Below are 24,698 nucleotides of genomic sequence, written 5' to 3' on the forward strand. Positions count from 1 at the left end.
GAACATGTGTCACATTGCAGAGACATTCCATTTTATCCAAGGAAGAGAGAAGGAAGCATTAAAAGTAGCTAATGCTGCAGTAGAAGCCAAGAGCATTCACTGAAATGTTCAGTGTATGGTGCAATGAGACATCTAACTTTACCTTTAATGTCCTGCTGAAGGACCTCTTTGAGTTGGCATTGTGGTTTCCCTGTCCTGCCACCCCTTGCCTTGATCTGTAGCAGTCCCAAGCACTGCTCTGGCTGGACAGGGAGTTGTCAGCTACAGGAATTCTGCTCCTAATGTGCTGTGTCAATATTAGTGCTGGCCCGGGGGGCCTTGGGAGCTTGCCCTGCTCAGTGTTTTCTGTGGCTGCGCTTCCAAGTGCTTTATGTGGCTCTCTGAGAAGGGTAGAATGGGATAATGCCCCAGTGTGAGCTGTCATGGCTTGGAAAGGCTGCCTTTCTCAGCCTTAGCAGCAAATCCCTCCTTCAAAAACCTGGATTTCAGGTATGGGTGGTGGTGTTACCTGTGGAATGTTGGATTATGTTCTTTTCTGACCCAGAGATGGGAAAACTGAGAGGTGTTTTAAAAACTTCTGTTCCATTTTTAGTCTCATGTGAAGGGTGACACAATACAGATGTTATAATTCACACCATTGCAATCAGAAGCCAACTGTTTCCTAATTACAATACATTATAAGTGTTTCTTGGCATATCAGCTTTTTGCCAGTTTACTTACAAATCTATATCCCACACTGGAGCATTAACTGAGTCTTGAAAATGACATGTGTAGCTTTTTCTGATGTGTGTTTCTTTATGTGTACTCCATAAAACACTTTACGAAATGCTAAATTGTTGCAGTGTCAGGGTTTCACTAGTTTGATTTGGATTTAACTGGCAAATAGTGTGACTTCAGGAAAGGGAGCTGCTGAGGTTATTTATGTCAGTGTTTATTGTTCCATCAACAGAGGGACTCCAGTTGCAGGTGCATGTACGGTGAGAGATTTTCTTAAAACTGAAAATATGTCAATAATTTTATAGTTGCAAATTTCTGTTTCCACACAAACTTTAATGTATACAGTAGCTATGCCATCATTGTACATTCTCTGGATTTTTTTACCAGATTCTGACTTGTACACTTAACAAAAAGCTGTGATGGCCTCTTATCCAAAAAGCACTGGTAGTGCGGGAGAACAAAAATGAAGTTGAGCCTCTAAGATAGTGTGAAGGAAGAAATGTGGACATTCACATGGATGTGATGCATTTGCATTTGACAGCAGATTTTGTGTGATGCCAAAAAGAGCTTGTAACAAACCAATGGAGAAAAATGATCCTGTTGAGGATATGTGAGCTAGAGGAAATGGTGGAGAGGCAGCTAGAACGAGGAATACCCCAGGCTTAGTTCCAGGCAGGGTGAGAGCTTCTTCATTTTCCCAGGGCTTACTTTAGGATGGAAGGGAAAGTGACAGCCTGTTGGCTTTGCTTTGTCAGGCTGGCAGAGTGCTGAGAGCAGGGGTGGCTTCTTCTAGCCAGAAATGAAATCCAGCAGGACCAGAGGGAATATGCAAAAACTGGAAATGAAAGTATCAGCTATAAATAGAACCACCTGTCTTTTCTCCTTCTGGTGATATTTTTGCCCTCTTGTTCCAATGCTTTGTTCCCTGAAGATATAAAGTATTTAGCTGCAGTTTGGCAATGGATCTCTGAATGAAAGGTCTTGCACATGCCAAATGTGTTTGGGTTTGTTGTAGTATTAATATGACTGGAAAACAGCTCTGTGCAATATCTTTAAAAGTATTTGGACCAAGTGGTTCTACTCAAAACTAGGATTTTCACCTTCATAGATGCACTTCAGAGGCCAAAAGAAGTGAGTAGTCGTTCAATCTATTCAGCTGAAAAATGGCTAACTTCCCATAATGCATAAAAAGAAAATATTACTTGGGTAGTATTATTCATGCCATGGCTTGAATGTATTGTCTTGTTTGGATGCCTACATTGCTGCAGTAAGAGGAGGGAAGAAAACGAGGACCTGACAAAAGCCCAGAAGGACTTGGTGGCTGGAAGCTGGAGGACTAAGATAGTGCTGTACCAGTGAGAGGAGTGACTTGAGTTAAAGCTTGTGCTCACTTGAAATGTTGAAGTCAAGTGATCCTATAACACGAGGTATTAAAGTACACGCAGTAGTTCTGAACTTGAGCAAGAAGCCTGGAAAGGGTTCCATGGTGTGCCAAGCCAGTGATCACAGGGTAAAACTCTACTTTTGGCATAAATGGGGAAGTGTTTTGCTAGGCTGCTGCTTCATTTTAAAGACCCATATCTTTGAACTTCCAAAAGGATTTTGCCTTCCTGCCACTGAAAGACAACTTCTGAGATTATGAACTACAGGAAGAATATCTGCTGGGTTGTGAGGATCCACGAGCTTCACTGAGCTGCAATAAGGAAATTAAATTTGCCCAGATCATATCACAGTCATATAGTCATGTACTTAAAGTGTACAGTTGGGCTTTATTCATCATCTCTAGATTAGAAGATGTGCATTTAAACAATATGAAACATACTTGTTCTGTTTGGCTAATTGAAGTCTTTAAGACAGCTATCTAAAACATCTGTCTGCTGTAAACTGGTGCTCATAATTTAGAAGCTGGATGAAATCTTGAAACAAAAAGCTGCATCTTTTGCACTGCAAGTGCAAAAAAGAGCCATTCCCAGCCATGAGTTACAGAGGCACTGATTGTAAATTCCCACTGTTTGTATAACATGGGAAGTGAGTTAAGTAGCTTACCTACTTGTTATCTTGTATGCTGCTCCTGCTCCAGAAACGTCAGTCCAGGTTGTGTACAGTCCTCTTACAGAGAAATTTCTAATCTTCTAAAAATTTTGGCTTTGAAGTCAACTCTACAGTGCATCTTTTGTTGTTGACAGATCAGAAGTAATGTGTACAACTTGGGAGACTTCACAGAACCACTGCCTCCTCAGCTGAGCAGGTTTTTGTTGTTTTGTGGGTTTGGATGTGTGTTTCTGATCAAAGCATGCTGAAAGTGCATAAACTATTAAAGATATCAACTTGGATCAGGTTTTTCCTTGAAGCCCATTAATGTTGGATAATTGATTTACCCACATGGTAGGATGGATTTTCCTGTCTTTCACACACCCTGCTCTGCCTCCCATCCTCTCCAAATCCCTTGGCTTGCTTGGAGTTAGTGAGCAAGGACTGCATCCACTGGATGTGGAACAGTAGGTCCCTCACACATCAGAGGCTGGACCTGGCTTGGAAAGTCAGGACTTCAGCTAAGTTTAGATTGTAGTAATTGAGGGGGTAGATTTCCTTTGTTGAGCCTGCATCTGTTTCTTTTAACTCTATCATTACTAAAAGAACAATTGATTCTGATGTCAAATGAGCAGATTGAAATAACGGGCCCAAAAACTTAAAGTTTCTGTTGTCTTTTAATTTAAATATTCTCATTCTCCCCAGTCTTGAAAATACAATACCCTGTTTCTTCTCACACATATACAAAATTTCTGAAGAATTGGAATAAATAAATATTAAATATCACATCCTAACATAGACTTTGTGAACCTACTTTACCAACATTTAACATTAGTGACCCCTATTTTTAATGTTACTTTGTTCCATAACTTATATTACAGAAATTCTGGGTTGCTGTGCTGAACAACATTTCTGAAGCATTGTTTTAAAGTATGTTGGCTTGGATGTCTTGAGTTTAAATAATTAAAACACTTCTGACGTTGGGCTCAGTCCTTTTTCTACAAGCAGCTGGCTTTCTCAGGACAACTGATTTTCATTCCATTTTATGGAATAATGGTTGTATCCCTTTCCAGTGAAATCAATCTGGATGTTTTAGAACAACAGGACCTGTTGAAATCCTGAGACATCCAAAGGAGTGTGCTGATTGAGAGAGGATCTTTCACTGACAGATAGACCTGGGTGTAATTCTGAATTTAACTTTCTTTTCTCTTTGTAGGAGATCAGCTGTTAGCTTACAGGTGTTGTGAGGCAGCTACACTTTCCTGGTAAAACCCTCCTGAATGTATCCCTGTTGACATTTGAGGTGAAATATGAACATGTGTTCCTAGAATATCTGTGGTGATCTCAGTGTGTCCATGAAATGTCACGAGGCACCCAGTAACACCCAGAGTGTGCAGAGCTCTCAGGCAGAATTCAGTGGTTCCTGCTCTCAGTGGAGACACCTGAAGAGCTGGTTCAGTCTCATTCTGTGTGCTGGGGCTGAGTTTAGGAATTCTGCAGCTCTGGGAGCTATACCCACTATCTGCTGATGTGAAGACCAGTACTTCTTGGTTTCAGCAGCCCTTAGAGAGGCTACAGTTTGTTTCATGTGTAGAGGTTTCATAAATCCCTTCAAGCCTGGCCTTCCAAGAAAGGCAGGTCCCTTTCTGTTTTCCCTGTGGAAGCAGTTTCTTGGAACCTGAGGAGTGCATGTGCTGGCAGATTGATTATTGAAGCAGGCCAAATTCCTTTGGTAACAGCAGCGTGTTCCTACTGACTTCCAAGAGTGTGCATCACCACCTTTTCACAAGGGCTTGATTAGTTCCCTTGTGATGTTTCCTTTTGATGGCTGCCCAGAATGAAACATGCAAACAGGGCAGCGTAAGCTCGCTTCAAAGAATGAGAGCTCAGAGTCTAATCTTGGCCAACGAGGAGCTTATACTAGACCAAGCTTTCAGTAATGGCTGCAAACTGGCAAGCTTTGTTGAAACCCTTTTGCAGCTGGGATTCAGTGGGTAGGTAGAGAAGAGAGGCACACACTCATGAGATGTGAGGAGAAATTGAATCTCCTGTGGCTGAGGGTCAGCTGGATAATCAAGATGTTGGTTCTGATGTGTCTCCAGTGGCTGTTCTGTAGAATTTTAAGCTAGACCTTGAGCAGGTATATCCCAGTCCCCTGTTAAGGAGGGAAATACTTCATGCATAGCACAGCTGGTCTAAACAGGTTTGATTCCTGGAGGTGACGTGGCTTGGCTTTGCTTTTGATCCATTTTTCCTTTTCTGCTTTGAAGTTGATCCTTCTATCCACAAGGCTACATGTGACTACACCACCTTGAAACACATATTTGTCTGCTTCACTGAGGAAAGAGCATGAGCTAGGATTTTTGGAGGTTGTTTAATTCTATTGGGTTCTCTTTCCAGAACCAGTCTGTTTTCCTTTCCATACTGTCTGAAACTTTATACTTGGAGCTGCAGACAAATGCAAACCTGGGAGGAGTATCTGAGACATCACATGAGTGTGCTACCAAGCAGGGAGATCTCTACAGACCAGAGAAAAGGGTCACCAAAAATCTTAGAAAGAAGCTTAGGAAGTTAGCAAAGAGAAATAGAAAAGCCTGGAGAGGAAAAAACCCATGTCTCAGTAGATTAGGGACTGAACAGCTGGAAAAGAGCTTGGCAGAAAAGATATTGATGGTTCATGAGCCACCAAGGGTGCCCTTGCAGCAAAGAAGGCTGAGAGCCTCCAGGATTGCATCAGGAGTTGTGCTGCCAGCAGGCTGGGGGAAGTGATCCTTCCCATTTACTGAGTGCTGCTCAGACACTTCTGTGTTCTGGGTCTAGTTTTGAGCTCCCCCATGCAAGAGGAAGTTATTTTAGTTAGCACTTATTCTTGGTTTTGAGGCAATGAGACAGCCTTTGTTAAAGTAGCTGGAAGTAAAGATTGTAGGTACTTTCCCTCATAAACAAGGAGAGACAGGAACCCAAGATCCCTCTTGATCTGGAAGTCTCAGTGTTTTGTGAGCAAGCTAAAATGCATTGTTGTGTGTCTCCATCACCACTGTGAGAGTCTGGAAAGCTGTGAGGAGATGCCATGATGTGACCTGTTCTGCCTTTTCTCAGAAACTCTGCTGATGATCAGATGCTTTTGGTGTGGGAGTGTAACTGAACAGATTGGTCTACTGAGAAACTGCATGTGGGGTTTTTCTTCTTTTTATTGGAGGCATTTTCCCCTCCGTGTTAAAATTGCTTATCTTGTAGCTTTGTGGATGGTAAAACTTCATGGGCTGCTTCCCTCCAGCCTGCTGCTTTTTGCTTAGGAAAGATGGGGAGCAGCTTTTGGAAGAGGGGGTCTCTTGGGCAGCTGAGGGCTGTGCCTCTGCCCTCCACAGAGCAGGACATCACCCTGCCCATTGTGAGGGGCTACAGGAGGCTGGAGCAGCTCTGGGTGTGTGGTCAGGGTCCAAACATGAGTTGCTGATGTCAGGAGGAGTTCCAAAACTCAGATGTGAATCACAGGCAGTCAGGGCTGGTGAGCATGCTGAGGACTCGGTGGTAAAAGGGTGACCTCAACAAACAAATCAGGGTAAAATCCCTTCTTTGCACCAGAGAGTGTGGTGAGATACACCTGCATGTGAGAGGAAGCCACAGAGCTTTTGTCTTCTGGAAGTGCAGAGTACTTGCAAATGGTTTTAGGGAGCCATTAAAACCAAACAGTATCAATATACTGGGAAGATAGGAAGTATTCTGATTTAGGTATTCCTTAAGTACTGAGGGCAAAGGAAGCCACCCTGCTTTACTTCAAAGATCTTCCTGTGGTTCCTGTGGAGTATTCCATAATAAAGGCTCTGATGTAGGGCTGCTTGTTATTTCCAGCATTGAGCCCATGGATACTGGTCTGTATCTTGAAATCATCCTCGTGCTGCTGAGCTGAAATCTCCCCCCCCCCATCAAGTGCAAGAGTGTTGGGAGCCTCCAGCAGCAGCAAACTGCTGCTAGGGAAGATGAAGAACCTCTTCTTCTGCTTTGTACCAGCTTCTGCTGTGACACTTAACTCCAGCAATGCTGTGGAGGGAAGTAGATGGTTTCCTTTCTGGGGTTGTTTTTGGTTCAGTCATTACCCATAGGGACAATGAGTATCTTTTCAATGACTTCTTGAGGAAACCACACCACGGTTTTCCTCCGTCATTGCGAAATTGTGCTTTGGAGATACAAGACACTTGTGATTCATAAAGTTGTGAATTGCATTTCTTTCAGAATAAATCCATGCGTGCCTTGGACGGGGCTGCCTCTTGCCTGGGGGAACCAGAGCTGATGGGGCTTGTGTAAAGAGGTCCTGGCTCTGGGTGGGTGCTTGGCTCATGGAGGTGACCTACTTTAGCTGTGACCTTGATTTGCTCAGAGGTGTTTGTGTACTCGTGATCAGCTTTGCTGCATGATTAAGCTGCTCACGTGTCATCTCGCTTTTTTTTAAGGGATGAACAGTAAGATTTATTTTTGCTGTCTCATTAGCCTTGTTTCAGGGGATCAGAGGAAGAGGAAATTCAAGGAAATCCCAAGGAAGTAGTCCCAAACAGGCTGTAGAGACAAACTGTCATGGATACAGTGACAAAATGTAATTTGATTCTCCTCTGCAGGAAAATTCAATCAGGAAGTGGACTCTGGCATTTTTTTCAAGGAGGTCCTTAGAGTACTTTGGCAACAAGTTTGGCATCATATATGGAAGATTTAAACTTGGCTTACGTACATGGGTAACATTTGTGTTCTCCCTCAGGATTTTTGTTAGGCATTGAACATCCAGCAGATGGAGGCTGAAAAGATGGAAAATACTCAATTTCCTAGAATTTTAAGAAAGCCTTGTGAAAAAACATTTCTCCAAACTGTTCACTATTTAGTGGGGCATGCTGATTTTTGCTCTGATCATTGAGTTGACATCTTCTTAACTTTAAAACTCATTTCAAGAGACATGCATAGTTCTTGACTCCTGTAATGCTAAAATGTAGGACTGTGATTGTTAGGACTGGGTGAGCATTTGGGACATGGTAGAGAAAGGGCTGACTGAAAATTAAATTGAGAATTCTGCTCTTTATGTAGTTTTTTTTCTGCTCAAGTGGTCAAGACACTTAACTGCTTTGAGACTATAAATATAGACAGGTATAAAATAGCAGAGCTGAATGGATACTTGATTTAATTCTTTTCTATAAAATTGATATGAATTTTTTGTTTGAGATGAACAACAATTTAGTTTTTGCATTAGTGCACGGTGACTTGTGTGGTGTTCTGGTTCTGAAGCTAAAATGCTGACTGTTGCAGGCATTCTTAAAGATTGAGAGAGGACTGTGGTAAGCTTACAAACCCTTTTTCCTCCACTCCCTTTTTTCTTTGTTCATTCCAGCTCATCCCAGCCATCTGTCTGAGGTCATCATAGGTGGACCATGAAGTTACCTAATGCAGTAAAATGTGAGTTCAGCCAGCACCCTCTCATAGAGAGGTGTTCAGAAACTAAGTTTAGCTATAACTAATTTCTGCACATCAACTGAGACTGAAGATAATGGGTTTGGGTCTGAACCAAGCACAGAGAAATGGCCAGTGACTGGTTTTACTGGTGAACTGAGATGCAGCAACCTCATCCACCACAGTAACACCATTGAGTCTGTAGCTATTGGGCTGCTGGGGCTAAGAGAGACAAAGCAGACAGCTGGGAAAATAGGGAGACAGTAGGGTCTGACCTACAAATAGCTATGGGTGTGAATGAAAGCCCTGCAAAACAAATGTGGTTATGAATTCAATAGCATTTCATAATTTGACTAAAATTTGTACTGATTTAGCTCTGGTCAGTTCTGGTGCCAGCTGGCCTCTTAATGTGCCTCTACCAGTATGCCCACACATTCTCAAAAATGGAAAAGGGGTTGGGTTATTGGGAAAGGAACACAGAGAAGTTGTTGGGTGAGATGGACAGTGAGCTCTCAGCAACAATTTGGATGCTCTGCTGATGGAACAAACGGTGCTCCTTTCTTCAGTAGTTTGTGGTACCAAGACAATGACTTGCCTGACCTTACAGTGCCAGGACCAGAAATTTAGATAATTTAAGTTTTGTAAATTCTGATTTTGATGTTCTGGCAGAGCTGAAGAAAATAATAACAAGCAACTGTAGATTTTTTTGGGGTAATAACCCATGTCTACATACATGCTTCAGCAGAACTGGTTACAGTGTTGTTAGGAACAAAACAGCCTGATCATGTTGACAGAATGTTTGGCTCATAAACTTCAGAGGGTGTCATGGGAGCTGCTTGTTCTGTGTACTTGGGAAGTTCTACTGCTGTCACAGGTTGGGAAGGCAGGCAGGATGCTCACAGGTGGATCAACCAGAAAACTGTGTGTCCAATGGATTTTGGAAGTTTCCTTGCAGGAGGAAAATGTCAAACAGTTTCTAAATATTCCAGTAGGTTTTGCTGAAAAACTTGTTTTGTGACAACAGTGTGGAAGGGAAGGGCATCCACATGTTTGTAGTATAGTTGGGAGAGACATTTGAGGGCTTGAATTGTAGTATGGCATGTGCATTTTGTATAAAACTTGAAGCCTGCAGAATAGAACCATGTTAAACCCCTGTCCTTCAAAGATGCCAACTGCTGCTACAGTGGAAAACAAAACAGTAAGCCAAGGACCACCCTTAGATTGAGGCAGTCAGGACTGAAGGGTGAGTCTGTCCTTTGCTCTGTGGCAGCAATTTAACTCATTCTGGCAGCATCTGGCAGCAAATGTGCTCGTGATTGTTATTTTGTGATCATTGTGAGCAGAGGGGGTTTGTGCAGACCAGAGGATGGTAAAAAGGGCCCAAAAGGAGGTGGTGCCAGAGGTTGCTTCTGCCCAAAGCTTAGTCTATTGGAGATGCACATCCCAGCAGCTAACCCTTTGGATGGATGGATGAAGTTTCTACACTTTGCAAGGAAATGATATTTGATCCCTGAGTTGGAGACATCTATTGCTTTTGTAAACTGTGTCTAAACCAATTGCTTTTAAAGTGTTTTGTAAGCTTGCTGGATTTCCCTCCCTTTCAGGTTTTTGAAAGTATTTGACCAACAGAACATGTGGCATGGAAGAGTTCTAAGGTTTTCAGCTGCTTTGGGCTGAGCATCATCATCTTTGCCCAGGTGGATTTAGGCTTCCAAGACAGGCCTTCAGGTAAAACCTCTTCTCTTTCACAGTTGATGCTATTTAGCAGGGAACTTTTCACAGACTTTCTTCCAACAGTGTACTTATTTGCAGTCTAGAGGATTAAATAGTGAAGATTTGAATTACTTGCAGTCTAGAGGATTAAAAAGCCAATTAGATTAATTTATATCTTTAACTAGATTTCTTTGACCACCATTGGGTTATATTATTTTTGTTTGTGGAGTCTTCTGTGCAGAGGTGTTTATTTCTATGGAAATGTTCTGAATTCAGTGGAAATAGAACTTTAAAAGCTTGTGAGCTCTTGTATTATCTTCAAATGCAGAGACACACTAAAACAAGTGTTCCCTGTCAGAATTATTCCTGTTAGGAAAAAGCAATTGGCTGGTCAGGTAACATAAGAGTAAGCCTGGTTTAGTTCAAGATCATTCTGACAAATCTTTAAAAACAATTGTGTTACATAATGTGTTTTGAGAATGGTCATGGTTTGTGTGCAATACTCCATACAGCAGTAACTGGAAAGGGAGAAATTACCTGTTATTTTTATAGCAATAGGAAAAACCAGAAACTGATTGTTGCATTGTTGCAGTTTTTTAAGAATGCTAAGTTTGAGATAACTGTTTTGGTTAAAAATATGTAAGTGTCTGCTTATATTAATGCAGTGTTTTTCTGGTTGGGGGTTGTTTTTTATGTGTTCCCTTATGTTAGACAGTCCAATGGCAGACCAAAGGATGGACATATCTTCTACAATTAGTGACTTTATGTCACCAGACCCTGCTGACTTGATCTCCAGTTCCCTTAGCACTTCAGGAATGGACTGTAATAGGAAAAGAAAGGGAAGCTCAACTGATTATCAGTAAGTTGGATTTCTTTTGATTTAGCACTGCTAAAAGGAGGTGGTAACACAACAATACAGTGGGGAAGACTATAGAAATATTTATAGCAGTTTTTAAATAACCTCTTTTTTACAACCTGCTTTAAAAGTTTTAATAAAGAAGAGAGCTACTATGTACTAAGAGCCAAGTTCATTATTTAATAGTAATAATAATAAAACTGTCATCTCAGTGCAGCTAGAATTTAGGGCTGTCAAATGGGGTAAGTCTGAGGAGAAAAACTTCTGGCTGATGGGAGAATGGAATTAGTACTGATGAAGTGTACTGTGTGAAGGTTAGTTGTATTGACCATTTACACAGGAAATATAATGACTGACAGAAGGGGAAGATAATAAATTTATTGAAAAGTGGAAGCAAATTTCTTCACCTATTTTTTCCTATTTAGTCACTTCCTATCAATGTGCTGCCAACCTTTATCTGATGAAGCTATTTTGGTCTCTAATTTGAATATGAACCTAAATAGTCTCTGGTTTGAGGTATTAGAGCTGTATTTCTTTTAATCAGCTGGTTTAATCTTGTAGTGGTTCTCAACTGTAGAAGGAAACCCTCCACCTCTGCTTTAGAGCAGTGAAAGGAACAGCAGAGTTTGCCAAACTCCCAGACCTGTAATGTCTCCTGCACTGGGAACAGCAAGAGCCACCTACTTACTGCAAGTGCCTGTGCAAGCCTCCTCTGCATTGTAACTTTACAAAGTGTGGCTGCAGGGGAGCTTGTGAGTGGCCACATCCATTATTCATCCAGCCACAGAGTCCATTTTTATGTAACTTAGCACAGATTTTATTGCTGAGGGCCTTTGGATTGTTGGCAGCTCTTTTTACGAGGAGGAAAATTTTTAATCCATGCTGAGCATCACGATTAAGAATTAGATTCTTTTTAGGAGAGCTTAGGCATGAAACTTTAAATACCTCTCTGAATTCCTTTCGTCTCCCTGAAAAGCACATGTGTCCCTCTAGTTGAATTGATTGCTACAAAACTGAGTGAACAGCCTCAATCCTACCAACTTCCTCTTCTCTAGAAAGGATTTCTCCATTTTTATTCCTCTGGATAGGAAGCATTACTCAAGGCCTCTTTTCCAAAAGACAGCTTGTTCTTGTAGGGTATAATTCTGCCCTTTAGATTTTGTGTGCATTTTTTAAAATGTGTGAAAGCTCTGTTTCCTTGAATTCTTAGTCAAATAAGTTTGTTTATTTTGTAGTCATACACTACATACCACTACATATAGTGTAGTCAAACCATAGTTCATTTTGTGTTGCAAAGTAAATGGTGGCTACTAAATGTTCCTCTTGGAAAGCAGAACTTAAGGGAGACTACCTTGATCCCTCCTTATATGTGTATGTATGGGAAAATGTTCAGAAGTGCTACTGCTCAACTTCTGCTACCTGTTAATGATGTTATTGCATAAATCATCCAAGTGCCCAGTTTGATGCTTCCTGTACCAGGGAGTAAGGGAGGCAGAACCAGTATTTTAGGGTGGTTCTTTGATCACCTCTTGAGTACAAGCAAGAGGAGTCATCAGCTGCAATTTCAGCTCTCCACAACAGCTTTTTAGTTCTTTGTGCTGCAACTCCTTCAGGAAAATCCCTGCCCAACTTATTGCTGTCACTTCAGCAAGGGCTGGTCAAGTGCTGTTGTCCAAGGCTTCGTGCACAGGGCTATGAACAGTAAATTTCTTTTCTTGGGAGTCATGCTTTCAATTGAAATATTACATGATGAGAAAACAAACTACCCTATTGCATTAATAACTTACCTTGTACCTCTTTTAGATTTGGCTTTCTGGGGGATTTTTAACACAAACATCCCAGAGCTAAAGGTGTCACAAGGGCTGTTAAATTGTGAGCGAAGACAGTAACTCAGGTGTGCAGACTGAAGAAGAGATGAGAAAACATTTAGCATTATTATGCTATTATTGGAAAACTAATCGCAAAGATAATTGATCTAAGAGTGCAGTGAACCCTAGATGAAAGGCTACCATGTTTATTTTTAAGAAGGCTCGTGTCCAGTGTTGAACAGGAATAACTGGTATGTTATTGGCTGAGATGAGAAGGCTTTTTCATAAGACTTTTATAAAACATAGCCTCTTATCATGGTAAGAGGTATTTCTGTGGTATTTCAGGTCACTTTACAGAATTGAAGTGATGCCAGCAGTTAGTTTGCCTGTAGAATTCTGTTTAATTTCCTTGTGATATGATAAAGTCTGTATAAAGTTCAGCTCGGGATTTAGTCTAAAGCAAAATGTGCATCTATCCTGCTGGTCAAGAATCAAAAACTGAGAAACTTGGGATACTTTATTTTTATGTTTTATTTCTGGCCTTAGAGTCCTCTGAAATCCCATTTATCTAACCACAAGGACAACATGCATAAAGCACAGATCTTTCCTTTCTGAAGATGAAACAATATCTCAATGATTTGCATAACATAATTTAGGTTAGTTATTTTATTAGTTTTTCACATTAAGTGTAATGAACTATGCTCTCTTTTCTTAAAAAGCAGAATTATTCTTTCAGAAAGTAGATTAATTTGAACAAGCTTGTTTCTTTAGAAAATGCTCACTGCTATTGTCCTGTTTTCATTGTGCTTTTCATTTCAAATAGAATATGAATTAGCTTGAGAATTTCAGCAGAAAATCTAATACATTGTTCTTATTTCCTATATATGGTGTACTTTATTTTTCTTTCTTTTCAGACTCGATGGCTTTCCTTTTGAGTAAGTATAAATATTTTAGTAATTGGTTTCACTTGAAAAAGATGCCCAGCGTTTTTTCCCTGTCTTTTTCTACCATAGACTTAAAATTCACAGGTAGAAATTAAACCAGAATGAGTCGGCCTAGGAATGTCCATGTGAGCACAGTTGTACAGATTTATATAAACCAAAACATTCTCTTCCTAATTATTTTGTCTAAAAATAGATGTGTAGTCATGAGCATTTAGCTTTTTTTACCAAGTACACCTATGAAAACTTACACTCTCCTCTCCTGTTTAGTTGTGCACATGTGGCTACAATAGTAAATGTAATGAGGGGGTTTATTTCGATTCTTCATGTCTCTCTCCTTCTTTTCTTCATGTTGAAACAAAAACAAGCCATGTATCTACACTGAAAGTTGGACTAATTTCCAGTGTGCCTGGTGTGTTTCACACAGACTTTTCTCTCCTTGCAATTGGCCATCTCCAGTGGTGTGTTAATTTAGGTTATTACCATTTTCTACCCCAAAATCAACTACTATAAGGCAAACTGAGCTATAGAACATACAGGCATTTGCACAAGGCTGGGTTTTTTCCCTCTCCTGTAGTTAACTGAAAAACATTTTTGTAACAGATGATATCTTTGAACTGCAGCATGTTTTACTGTCAAACACATCAAACTGTGCCATTTAGTGAGTTCTGGAGGAGACACAACTAATTTAAGAAAATGTTTTAATGTTACAAAAACCACACAGCTTCCTTAATCCTTCCAGGTTGTTGGTTTTATACTCCCATTTTTGTATTTGTGATTTAGAGATGGCAGGAATATTCTGACTTTATGTAGTGGGATAACAGTTCTGCCAGTCCTGCTGAATTTGTGATGTGTTGCTTTGTTCTGTTTCTGCAGGGAAGGTATGGATACAGATAAAGATGACCAACATGGAAGGTACTGTTGATACAGTCACTGAAATCTCAGTTCCACAGTTCTTACACAGGATCCTGACTGTGGATGCCTGTTCTCAGTGCCACTGTGGTCCCAACTCATTGCTCTGCTGGGATGATGCAATAATCTAAACAGTCTTAGTTTAAACAACACAGAACAGACAAGCTAAAACACCCCCAAGTCTGAGGCACAATGTTACAAATACTGACCTTTGCTGTAGAACGGTTATATAAACATTCAAATTCTAAAAAACTGATCTTAATGAGGATCAGTAGGATGTGAGATGCAGTTAAAGAGTTGGGCTGAGTGCTTTCAACACTGTAACTTTGTGATGTCATTTCTCAACAGATTGGAGTATGCAGACCAACAAGGCAGGATAAAAAATGCAAGGTAATGCTCTAAACAAATATATTTAAAAGATGTGTCTCCTGCTTTTTGCTATGTATGAATTATTTTGCGTGTTTCTTCTGAAAATATATTTTTCTAGCTTTGACCTCTGATTTTTCCATATCTTTGCACTGTTCACATTTTTCATTACGTTTGCATAGAGTGAAACAGCTGATTTGATAAGTAACTTGCTTTTAGTCACCTCATTGCTGTTGAAATTGAAGCCAGGTATGTTTCTGGTAATGTTACATTCTTCACCTTTCTTCTTTCAGACTCAATAGTGGGTTGTGAAAGCATTAGCAGTGAATCTTAATATGGGAAAATATAAACCTGACCAACACTGGGTGTTTTTCCTGACAAACCAGAAGCTCGCGCTGCAACTTTTCCTGTTGCTTATAACCCAAATAATTCCCATCAAATGCCTGAAGGGTGTCTGAAGGATGGCAGGGCAGCTCACTCACCCTGAGGAGGTTGTTTTTGGGCATTGTTCTGTGTGTGTGTGTGCAGGGAGGCTCACAGCCAGATCGAGAAGCGGCGCAGGGACAAGATGAACAGTTTCATCGACGAGCTGGCCTCGCTGGTGCCCACGTGCAACGCCATGTCCCGCAAGCTGGACAAGCTCACCGTGCTCAGGATGGCTGTCCAGCACATGAAAACACTTCGAGGTGAGTTGCCTGGCCATTCCAAGTGGCATTTCTCCAAAGCCATGTCTTTCCTCTCCCTTTTTTGACAAAAAGAAGTAAGTTAATTCATTCTGGGAGGACTCCTCCCTTCTCTTAGCATCTGATGCTCGGTGTTCATTCACAGCTTGCTAGTCCATGGTCCACTAAATACCCTGACATTACTGGGGGAGTCTGGGGATGAGAAAATAATAACTTTTCATCATCTGACCTATTGGTCACTACTGCCAGACTCCACAGCACCAAGGCAGCTGGAGAGAGGGAACAAAGGGCTTAAGGGCAGTGCAGTTATTTCTGGTGCAGCACTGAGCGCTGCTCTAAGCAGGCAATGTACCAAGTTGTTAGCTAGAGAGGTTAGATTTTAGGTATGATATTCCCACAGGACTTCTAAGGTTTTGTGTTTGTACCTTTAGCTCTGCATGGAAAAACTAGAGAGTACTTTGAAAACTTACTTTTGGTCTTTTTGATGAGTTTCTGTTGCAAGCATTTGAAAGGAAACACACAGCTTTGGAAGAGTTGAGGTTGTGGTTGTGAAAAATTGCTGTGTGTTCCTAAAGCTTCACAGGAGTGAATCAGTGCTTGGGCACAATTGGTGCTGATGTTAAAAGCTTTAAGCCTTCAAGAAATGCACTACTGCGAAAAAAAAAAAAAAAAGGATGCAGCTAAGAGTAAAAAAGATCCTGATGATTTCTAGGAGATATGATAATATAATATGATAATAATAATATTATAAATACGCCTTCAGTCATATTTAGCCTTGCATTTGGGAAGTCTTATCTTTCCTGCTACTGTAATTTGATGAGGTTAATACTTCATAACACTTCAGTGGTTACTAATTTGATTCTCCTCTGCCTTTATGAATAGAATGAGAAGAGTTACTCCTTAGTAAATAGCTGCCACATTTGTTGCCAGTTTTGGGGTTTTGGCATTGTAAGATGATGTCATTGTAATGCTGGGTTTTATCTTTGGCTTGGAGTGAGAGAATTGATTTGTAAATTCCTAAGTGATGATTTGTTTACATGAGCTTGTCGTGTTTTACTGAGTTATAAGTAGAAGAAATAGCTTGAATGTTTTTATTCTTTAAAATCTTATTTTTATAATTTCTAACTCTGAGACTTGGCTATAAATCAAGGACAGCCTTTGGGTTCAATAATATGTCAAGGGATACTTTTATATCTTAGAGGCATTTAATTTGCATTTCTACCTCATGCAGCACTTGTGTCTTAGCAAAAAAAGCTTCATCCTTTTTTAAGTTAATACCAACAGAGCTCATGTCGATAGTAAAATAAAACCAAAAAAGTTCAGTTTAAAGAACTCCTGCAATGAACAACAGTCTAAGAAGGCGCCAAAGGAAAATTGCTCATTTAAGTGTGTAATGTTAATGATATGGGAATTGTTTGTTTGTTTGTTTTCTTTAGGTGCTACAAACCCATATACAGAAGCAAACTACAAGCCTGCTTTTCTATCAGATGATGAACTAAAACATCTTATTCTCAGGGTATGTTCCAACTTTTAATTAAGAGATATTAATATCGGTGACTGTAGCCTTCCCAAAGCCCACCACTGGTATTTTTCTGCTTTGTGTATCAGCTTAAAAATGTTTTGATTATGGAGGATAGTTAATAAATCTGGAGCCTGCTTCACAGAGTCAGTGAGTTTAATGACGACTGGCATTTCTTAATTTAAGCAGAAAGATTAAAGAGGGGGATTTAGATGGGAACCATCAGAATCTTCAGTTATTACATGTACAAACCAAAATCACATGAATTGTTTTCTTGCAGACATGCTGCTCTGGGTTACCCTGCCATGATTTTCAGTGTCCAGTGATACAATGAACACATTTTTATTGAGGTCATTGATGTAACATGACTTAGTGTGTTTGGCTGCCTGCTGTTATACTGCTTTTATAGTGTGGAGAGCTTCTCTCATCAGTCAGTAGTTAAGCTCTTCTAGGGCTGTGTAATTGTTGAAGCACTGCAGTGTCCAGATGCAGCATATGCAGAATTTAATTTCTGCAGCATTGTAACTCTGAAGATACATAATTGGGGCCTATGCCTGCATGCTTGTGTGTGACTAAAAGACAGGGCTTTGCAAATAGGAATTAGTTGCCTCCAGGCACAGAAATAAATATCCAGGTTATGGTTGGTTTCTAAAAGAGGAGCTTTTTTAAGTACAGTTAAAATAACATTTTAATTTGAAGGCATTATTAAACATAATCATAATATTATTGGACAAGACATGGATTCTTTCTTCTCATAAAAGTTATTTTACATTCTGGGCACAATGCCCAGAATCATGCCAAAAATGTTTGCAGATGCAAAAAAACCTCTTCATTGTAATTTCACATTTTTTCCTGTTGACTCAGTTACCTCTAAATGTTAAGACAGCTCTCCTAGTGTAGAAATTCTACTGTACACAAAATGCTTTTAAAGGTTATAATGATGCAATGTGGATGTATAACTTGGGATTTGACTTTCCTCCCCCCACCCCGATTAGGCAGCAGATGGATTCCTTTTCGTTGTGGGCTGTGACAGAGGAAAGATACTGTTTGTTTCAGAATCTGTCTTCAAGATCCTCAACTACAGTCAGGTACTCTTTTCCATTTTAAGTACATTAGGTCTTAAAAGATTTAAGAGCTTTTTGATGGTTATGCCTTTAACTAGGGGGTGGTTATGAGAAGAGTCTGTCCTGAAAGTTGAGAGGTGTTGCAAAGAGAGAGAGCTTTTCTCTGCCATGTCATTAGAGAATATTGTTTCTGGTTTCCATTCAAAGCAAGGAGGTGAAAAGGAACTAAATTTAATTCACTGATTGATGCATTCTGCTCAAGGATTTACCCTCAAGGCTTGCAAAAGCATTACCTAATTGGGAGTGCAAGCAAATATTGAAACATCAGTCTGGGGTTCTTCCAGTAGCATCACATGGATTTTTCAACTTAGTTTCGAGCAGTCAACCTGTACTGGTTTTGCTTGCATGCTTACTGATGGAAACTGGAAAGCAGCTATGCCAAAGCCAGGTTTTTAACATATGCTCAACATAAAGCTTAACTTGGACCATGTAAATAATCTTCATTCTTTCTGTAATCTGCACTCCTGGTAAAATTTAAACCTATATTAGCTTCAAAAGTTTTCCTCAGCCAGCCTTTAGTTAGGTATATACTAAATTCATATGTAAAGAATGAAAGAGAACATTTGCAATTAGGATGTTTTTTCATTCAAGTGTGTGGTAGAAGAAGTAAGACTGAGTAAAAACCAGAATATTTGGTGGGGGGAAATTGAGCATGCCAATTCTGAAAAACTCTTATTGAAAATGGTGACAGACATTACTGTATAATGTAGTCGTAACTTCAATGAACAGAGAACTTTCCATCAAATCATAGAATTATAAAATAGTTTGTTTGGAAGGGACACTTTAAAGGTCATCCAGTCCAAACCCCCTGCAGTGTGGCTGGATCTGGATATTTGGTATTCCTTGGTTACACCTATGTGTAAAAGGATTGTTCATACTGCATGCTAAAACAAAAAAATCATACTGAGCCATTATTTTACTTTTTGACTGAATGTTCAATCTCTACAGAATGATTTGATTGGTCAAAGTTTATTTGATTATCTCCATCCTAAAGACATTGCCAAAGTGAAGGAGCAGCTCTCTTCTTCTGACACCGCGCCACGAGAAAGACTTATAGATGCAAAAAGTGAGTGTTACCAGTTTTGGGAAAAATGCCATCTAGAGTCACTGCTGCTGGGGCTTTGCCTCATGTCACAGGTGGGGGTGTGGGGGCATGCTGTCTGGATTGTCTCATGCCAAGAAAGTTGTAGCTTAAAGGCAGTAAGAAACAAAAAAGAAAAAAAAAAAAAGTGTTCCGGGTTGGTTTTGGCATGCACTGTGGCACAGAGGCATTACTGGAACTGGCTTCACCTGTGAGGTGCCCTCTCTCTTCCAGGCATCAAAACTTTTTCCATTAGAACATGTGAAGCATTTGATCTAATCCATCATTCTAAATGGTCAGAATACACTCGTTATCTTGGTAGTCATTAGCTGTCAGCCAAGATAGAGGATTCATTTTATTTATCTGCTTATTTATTGCTTTCTGCCATCAATGACCCAGCCTTTCTCTCAGCAGGTTTTTAACTTTGCAATCATTTCTTGCCACATCTCTTAGCTCTGTTCTACTCTGGTATTTTAAAGTAGTTCTGAATGTCTGCTGCTTTTGGGGTGAGTGGGTGTTTAATTCCCTCTTATAAGAGGAGTCTGCACTGCTTAAGTGGAAGGTGGTATCCTACAACTGCAGATTTCCAGGTCATTAAGTCTCATGCTTGTCAGGAGCAGAAATCTCCTGGATCTCAGCTCACAGAAGCCACCAGCTCAACTTCAGAAACTGAAGTTGAAAGAGATCATTTGAGGGCAGGGAGCCTGGAGGCTTCAGCAGAATCAGCTGAAGTTTTTTCTGGCTCCTGGCTTCATTGGTTGTCAAGCATGAATATCCAGTGCTGCCTCCTGTTTTTTTTTGTTGGGTTTTTGGTGGTTTTTTTTTGTATGGCTCTGATAAAGTTAGGGCAAAAATAAATACTATGAATTACAGTCTTCCCATCTGCTATGATAGACGGATTGGTAGAATTTCAAGAACTCATACTGGTGAAGAGTATGAGGATGTATGCACGTATTTATTTTTGTCTTGGCATGAGTAACTCAGCACAGCTTGTACTCACACCACGGTGCAGCAGTTTGGAGGGCATGTGGTGCAGGGCAGCCTGACCTCCTGGAGATCACCTCACTCCAGTGGAATTGTAAGGGAGGCACACTTTTCACTAAAATACTGGAATTGCTGGAATTCCTCCTTATGCTAAAAGCCCACAAGGCCTGAGAAGTTTTTGTTCATGTTGACAGCTGCTTGATTTTACATATCCCCATGCAGACATGGTTGGAGTGGATGGCAGGCTGTGGAAAAGTTGCTGTGTGATTTAAATCCTCCACCAGCCCTTGGAGCATTGGCCTTGCTGATACCTGTGCTTCTGCTGCATGCTGTGGGAGCATTTCATATCTTCCCAGAGCCCTGGTGGAACCAGCACTCTGCTGGTGGCTCAGAGTGATGTGTTTTGGTTGGTTTTCCCACAGAAAAGAATCCCCCATGAGAATATGATAAAGGTCAGAATTTATTGTTAGGGCATGTTCATGTACACTTCTTTCTGCAAGGCAGGAGAGACTTCTGAGTCATAACTGGAATTCTTGGGGATTTGCAGTTCCTGAGTGGGTCCCTGGTACCTTTTTTTCTCCATCTCTTCCCTGGATTGTCACTGCTCTTCTGCTCTCCATGCACACGTGTTTTCTGGGAGGGTGTTGTGATAGAAAAGTGCCAGTCTGAAGGGTCAGGAGCCTCCTGAGTGACTTTTAAAGGAATTCTGCTCTGGTTATGGAAAAGTAATGTCTCTAATTTTAATCAGTTCAGAGAAATTGCAGTGCTGATCACAGGGCTTGTGTGGATTTGTCCAATCTCTTGCTGATCTTTGCACTCTGAACCCCGTGTTCTCAAGCTGGCCTCAGTGTTCTAACAGCAGAAAGCAGAGTCAGAAGTTGCAGTGTTGGTATTGATGCCTTAAGCAGCTGGAACAGAGGCTAGACAGACTTAAGGGGAATAAAAAGGATATTTATTGAAGAGCCTTCAAAAGCCATACCCTGGCAGTTACCACAGCCACAGTCATGGCTCTGCCTGGATGACTCCAAAATGGAAGCAAAAGAGGGCTTGGTCACAAGATCTCACATTTTTGGAGTTCACTGTCCAATTACAGCCCCAGCCCATGAAATCCCACCCTTGTTTTTTCTCTCTTCAGTCCACATTGTCTGTGCTCTTGGGCCTGAGATCTGGATTGGCTGTGCTTGGGTCCCTGGCTAGAGAAGGAATTGTGTCTCCCTGCTCTGTGAAGAGAGTTCACCATCCCCTCATATGAAACCCACACCTTACTATCCCCTTATATGAAAACCCACACCTTACTATCCCCTTATATGAAACCCAGACCCACACACCAAAGCAGCACAAAATGGAAAAACAAAAAAAAAAGAAAAAAGAAAAAGCTAAACCCCAAGGTGTCAGTGTGGTCAGCTGGGTCCTGCACAGTCATACACACCAAAAGCTCAGAGGCAGGAGATGCAAGGCCTGGTGAGGTTGGAGCAGTGTGGGGTGGGGTCTGTGGGGTGGTTCCCTCTGCTCCTGACCCTCCCTCCCTGCTGTTGCCAGCTGGGCTCCCAGTGAAGACGGACATCACGCCCGGGCCCTCGCGCCTCTGCTCCGGAGCGCGCCGCTCCTTCTTCTGCAGGATGAAGTGCAACAGGCCCTCTGTCAAGGTGGAGGACAAGGATTTCCCTTCAACCTGCTCCAAGAAGAAAGGTAACCATCATGCCTTTATTGCCAAGAATAATTTTTTAATGCCGCTCGTTCGCAGTGGATGAATTTTTTATTAATATTCTGAGCTGTGTCTAGGTCTGTTACTTCTTCAAACTCCCTCTCACCCCTCCTCCAGTACTTCTTACACACCTGTATTAGCATTTAAAGTCAAATACTCCACTCTGCTTTCTTGAAATTTTTTCAGGCAGTTTGTGCCACACCTCTGAGGGGTTATTGCATCATCTTCAGACATTGGTCAGATCAATTTCAGTCTTGACCACCTGGCCAATGTCTCCAGTAAAGGGGAGCTGTTCCTTGTCATCTGCCCAGTGATATGTGGATGGATCTCCACCTCAAAAATTGAGTGTAATTCTAAGTTCATCTGTGAGTTTGGTACATTCTGAGTACTGGAAACATGGCATTTCTACACCTGGAATGTTTGCCTGTAGCCTTAGCAGTCCTGGTAATATTTTCTCCTTTGCAGGCTATTATTGTAGATGTGTTGGAATATGTATTTAGCTCAGATTTCTTCTTTGAGAAGATTTCTTCTCAAAGAATTTGTGAAGACTTCTTCTTTGAGTACTGTGAATGATATATTTGGTGTTAGTTAAAGTGAAAAGACAAACAGCAAGAGAGCAGAATAATTTTGGTGGATTCTTTGGCTCTGGCAGCTGCTCCAGCTCCCTGTGAGGTTCGGGCTCAGCTTCAGCCTTGGATCCTGTTTTTGTGCTCACTGCTGAGGAAGCCAGTTTGTGTAGCTGGCATAAGCCTTTTACTCCACCTGCCTAAGAAAGTCATCTTCTTGGAGTTTTCAGGCCTGCTCAGTGCAAAATTCTTTCTCAGTGGAAATTCTTTTGGGTACTGACTTTTACTGGCCACTGCAAATCTTCATCACCCCTGTGTACAGCTGTCCCCTGTACACCCCAGAGTATGTTCTGCCAAACATGGGTTTTGTAGGAGCCTCAGGTTAAGATGAAAGAGGCAGCTTATTTATTAATCTACTAATTTCTTCCTTTGTATTATTTGCATCTTTTGCTGAAATAATACAATGTGATGCAATTTCTGCTCAAAATTATCCGTAAGCAACATTGGTCTGAGCCATGTGATGTTTCAGCATAAACAGTGGTTTTGCCAAGATAAATTGTTTATTGGATTATCTCAGGTTAACTGCATTACAGCAGGAGTGCTGAAAAATCCTTTAGAATCACAGAGTCATTAAGGGTGGAAAAAGTTTCCAAGATTGAGTCCCAGCCTTTGACCAAACATCCCCCTGGCCAGCCATACTGTGGCACTGGGTGTTGTGTCACTTCTTGAACACCTCCAGAGACGGAGACTCCACCCTCCCTGGGCAGCTCTTTCCAATGCTTAACAATCCTTTCTGTGAAGCAATTCCTCCTGATGTCCAACCCGAACATCCCCTGATGCAGCTTCAGGCTGTGTCCTCTCATCCTGTCACCGGTAGCCTGGGAGGAGAGGTCAATCCCCACCTTGCCCCAGCCTCCTGTCAGGCAGCTCAGAGAGGGGTCAGGTCTCCCCTGAGCCTCTTTTCTCCAGGCTGAACACCCCCAGCCCCTCCTTAGTGAAGAGTATCCTAAACTTCCTTCATAAGAGAGAGAGGATGTGCATTATTGGCAGAGCTAAGTTTTCCAAAGCTGTACCCACGACCTAACTGCTTTCTTGGGTTTTGTTGGTTTGTTTTTTTTTGGTTTGTTTTTGTTTTGGTTTTGTTTTCTTTTCACAGCAGACCGCAAAAGCTTTTGCACTATTCATAGCACAGGCTACTTAAAAAGCTGGCCTCCAACAAAGATGGGCCTGGATGAAGATAACGAGCCAGATAACGAGGGCTGCAATTTGAGCTGCCTGGTTGCCATCGGGAGGCTCCATCCCCACGTGGTCCCGCAGCCGGCCAACGGCGAGATCCGCGTGAAGCCCACGGAATACGTGTCCCGGCACGCCATCGACGGCAAGTTCGTCTTTGTAGATCAGAGGTGAGGATTCCCCTGGCAGCTCCCACCCCAGGTCACTGTCCAGCTCACCAACAGCTTGCCTTGCAGCAGTGCAAAAAGAAATCGCTGCCCTTTTTAGCTTTTTTTACTGAGTTGGCTTTTGAGGTGGAGCTCAAAGCCAACCATCAGTCCCACACATTAATTCAGTGGGACTGATTAAATTTTTAAAAAATCCTCCAAACTTCCAAAGAGGTGGCAGAATAACACCAGGATCCTTTCTGCCGATTCATTAAGGGGGTTATGTATGTGTGTCATCTTCAGAAGAAAATGTTTTGAAATTGGACCCCAACTGCTCCCTCTGTTACTTGAAACCTCTTGCAAACAGCAGGCAGTTAAGAGACTGCAGAGGCTGGGCCAGGCTTTGCTAGCATGTACACTTACATAACTGTTTACTAGGACACGTTCTGCTGGATTAATGCTTCTCTCTATGACCCTTTGTGTCTGTAAGAAGGAAAGCTTTTCATAAGGGTTATCTCTTGGAAACGGTTTGAGAACTTATGCCCATGTGGTATCTGCTTTCAAATGTCAATTTATTATCTAAAAGGCTAATTCTTTCCTTTTCCAAAAGAAAGGGCTTGAGTTTCTTCAGTAGCAGGCACATATGACCTGAATCTTCTTTGAAAATTACTGATCATCAAGGGTAAAGTAGGAGGTTGAAGGATGTTAATGGAGAGGTTATCCTGGGTTGGTTGGTTGGTTGGAGAGGGGTTGTTTTCTTCCCTTCCTTGTCAGGGGGCATTGAGACTGCCCAGATGAGGCTGTTCCAGTTTCTCTGTGGCTTTGGCTCAGCTGCTTGAGACACAGAAAAGCCCAAGCTCCAAACTCTGACAGAATCTGCCTG

The 24,698-nt window shown here is 41.4% G+C and overlaps 1 protein-coding gene across 7 annotated transcripts in view; it reads left to right on the forward strand.

Moving 5' to 3' along the window:
* BMAL1 (basic helix-loop-helix ARNT like 1) overlaps nucleotides 1-24,698 on the forward strand; it is a 47,889-nt gene that overhangs the window by 14,856 nt on the left and 8,335 nt on the right. For 4 of the 7 annotated variants that reach the window (XM_021527552.2, XM_021527549.1, XM_021527554.2 and 1 more), the window contains exons 2-12: nucleotides 9,783-9,906; nucleotides 10,603-10,750; nucleotides 13,470-13,490; nucleotides 14,373-14,411; nucleotides 14,757-14,798; nucleotides 15,303-15,460; nucleotides 16,894-16,973; nucleotides 17,972-18,064; nucleotides 19,049-19,166; nucleotides 21,705-21,854; nucleotides 23,593-23,839. In XM_021527552.2, coding sequence (XP_021383227.1) covers nucleotides 10,611-10,750; nucleotides 13,470-13,490; nucleotides 14,373-14,411; nucleotides 14,757-14,798; nucleotides 15,303-15,460; nucleotides 16,894-16,973; nucleotides 17,972-18,064; nucleotides 19,049-19,166; nucleotides 21,705-21,854; nucleotides 23,593-23,839 — 1,088 coding nt within the window. In that variant the 5' untranslated portion in view covers nucleotides 9,783-9,906; nucleotides 10,603-10,610. Of the gene's footprint in view, nucleotides 1-7,420; nucleotides 8,185-9,782; nucleotides 9,907-10,602; nucleotides 10,751-13,469; nucleotides 13,491-14,372; nucleotides 14,412-14,756; nucleotides 14,799-15,302; nucleotides 15,461-16,893; nucleotides 16,974-17,971; nucleotides 18,065-19,048; nucleotides 19,167-21,704; nucleotides 21,855-23,592; nucleotides 23,840-24,698 lie in introns of those variants that run through there. The other 3 variants (XM_021527551.2, XM_021527550.2, XM_021527555.2) reach the window with 3 other exon arrangements.

This window comes from Lonchura striata, chromosome 6 (assembly GCF_046129695.1).
Source record: "Lonchura striata isolate bLonStr1 chromosome 6, bLonStr1.mat, whole genome shotgun sequence".
Taxonomy (NCBI): Eukaryota; Metazoa; Chordata; class Aves; order Passeriformes; family Estrildidae; genus Lonchura; species Lonchura striata.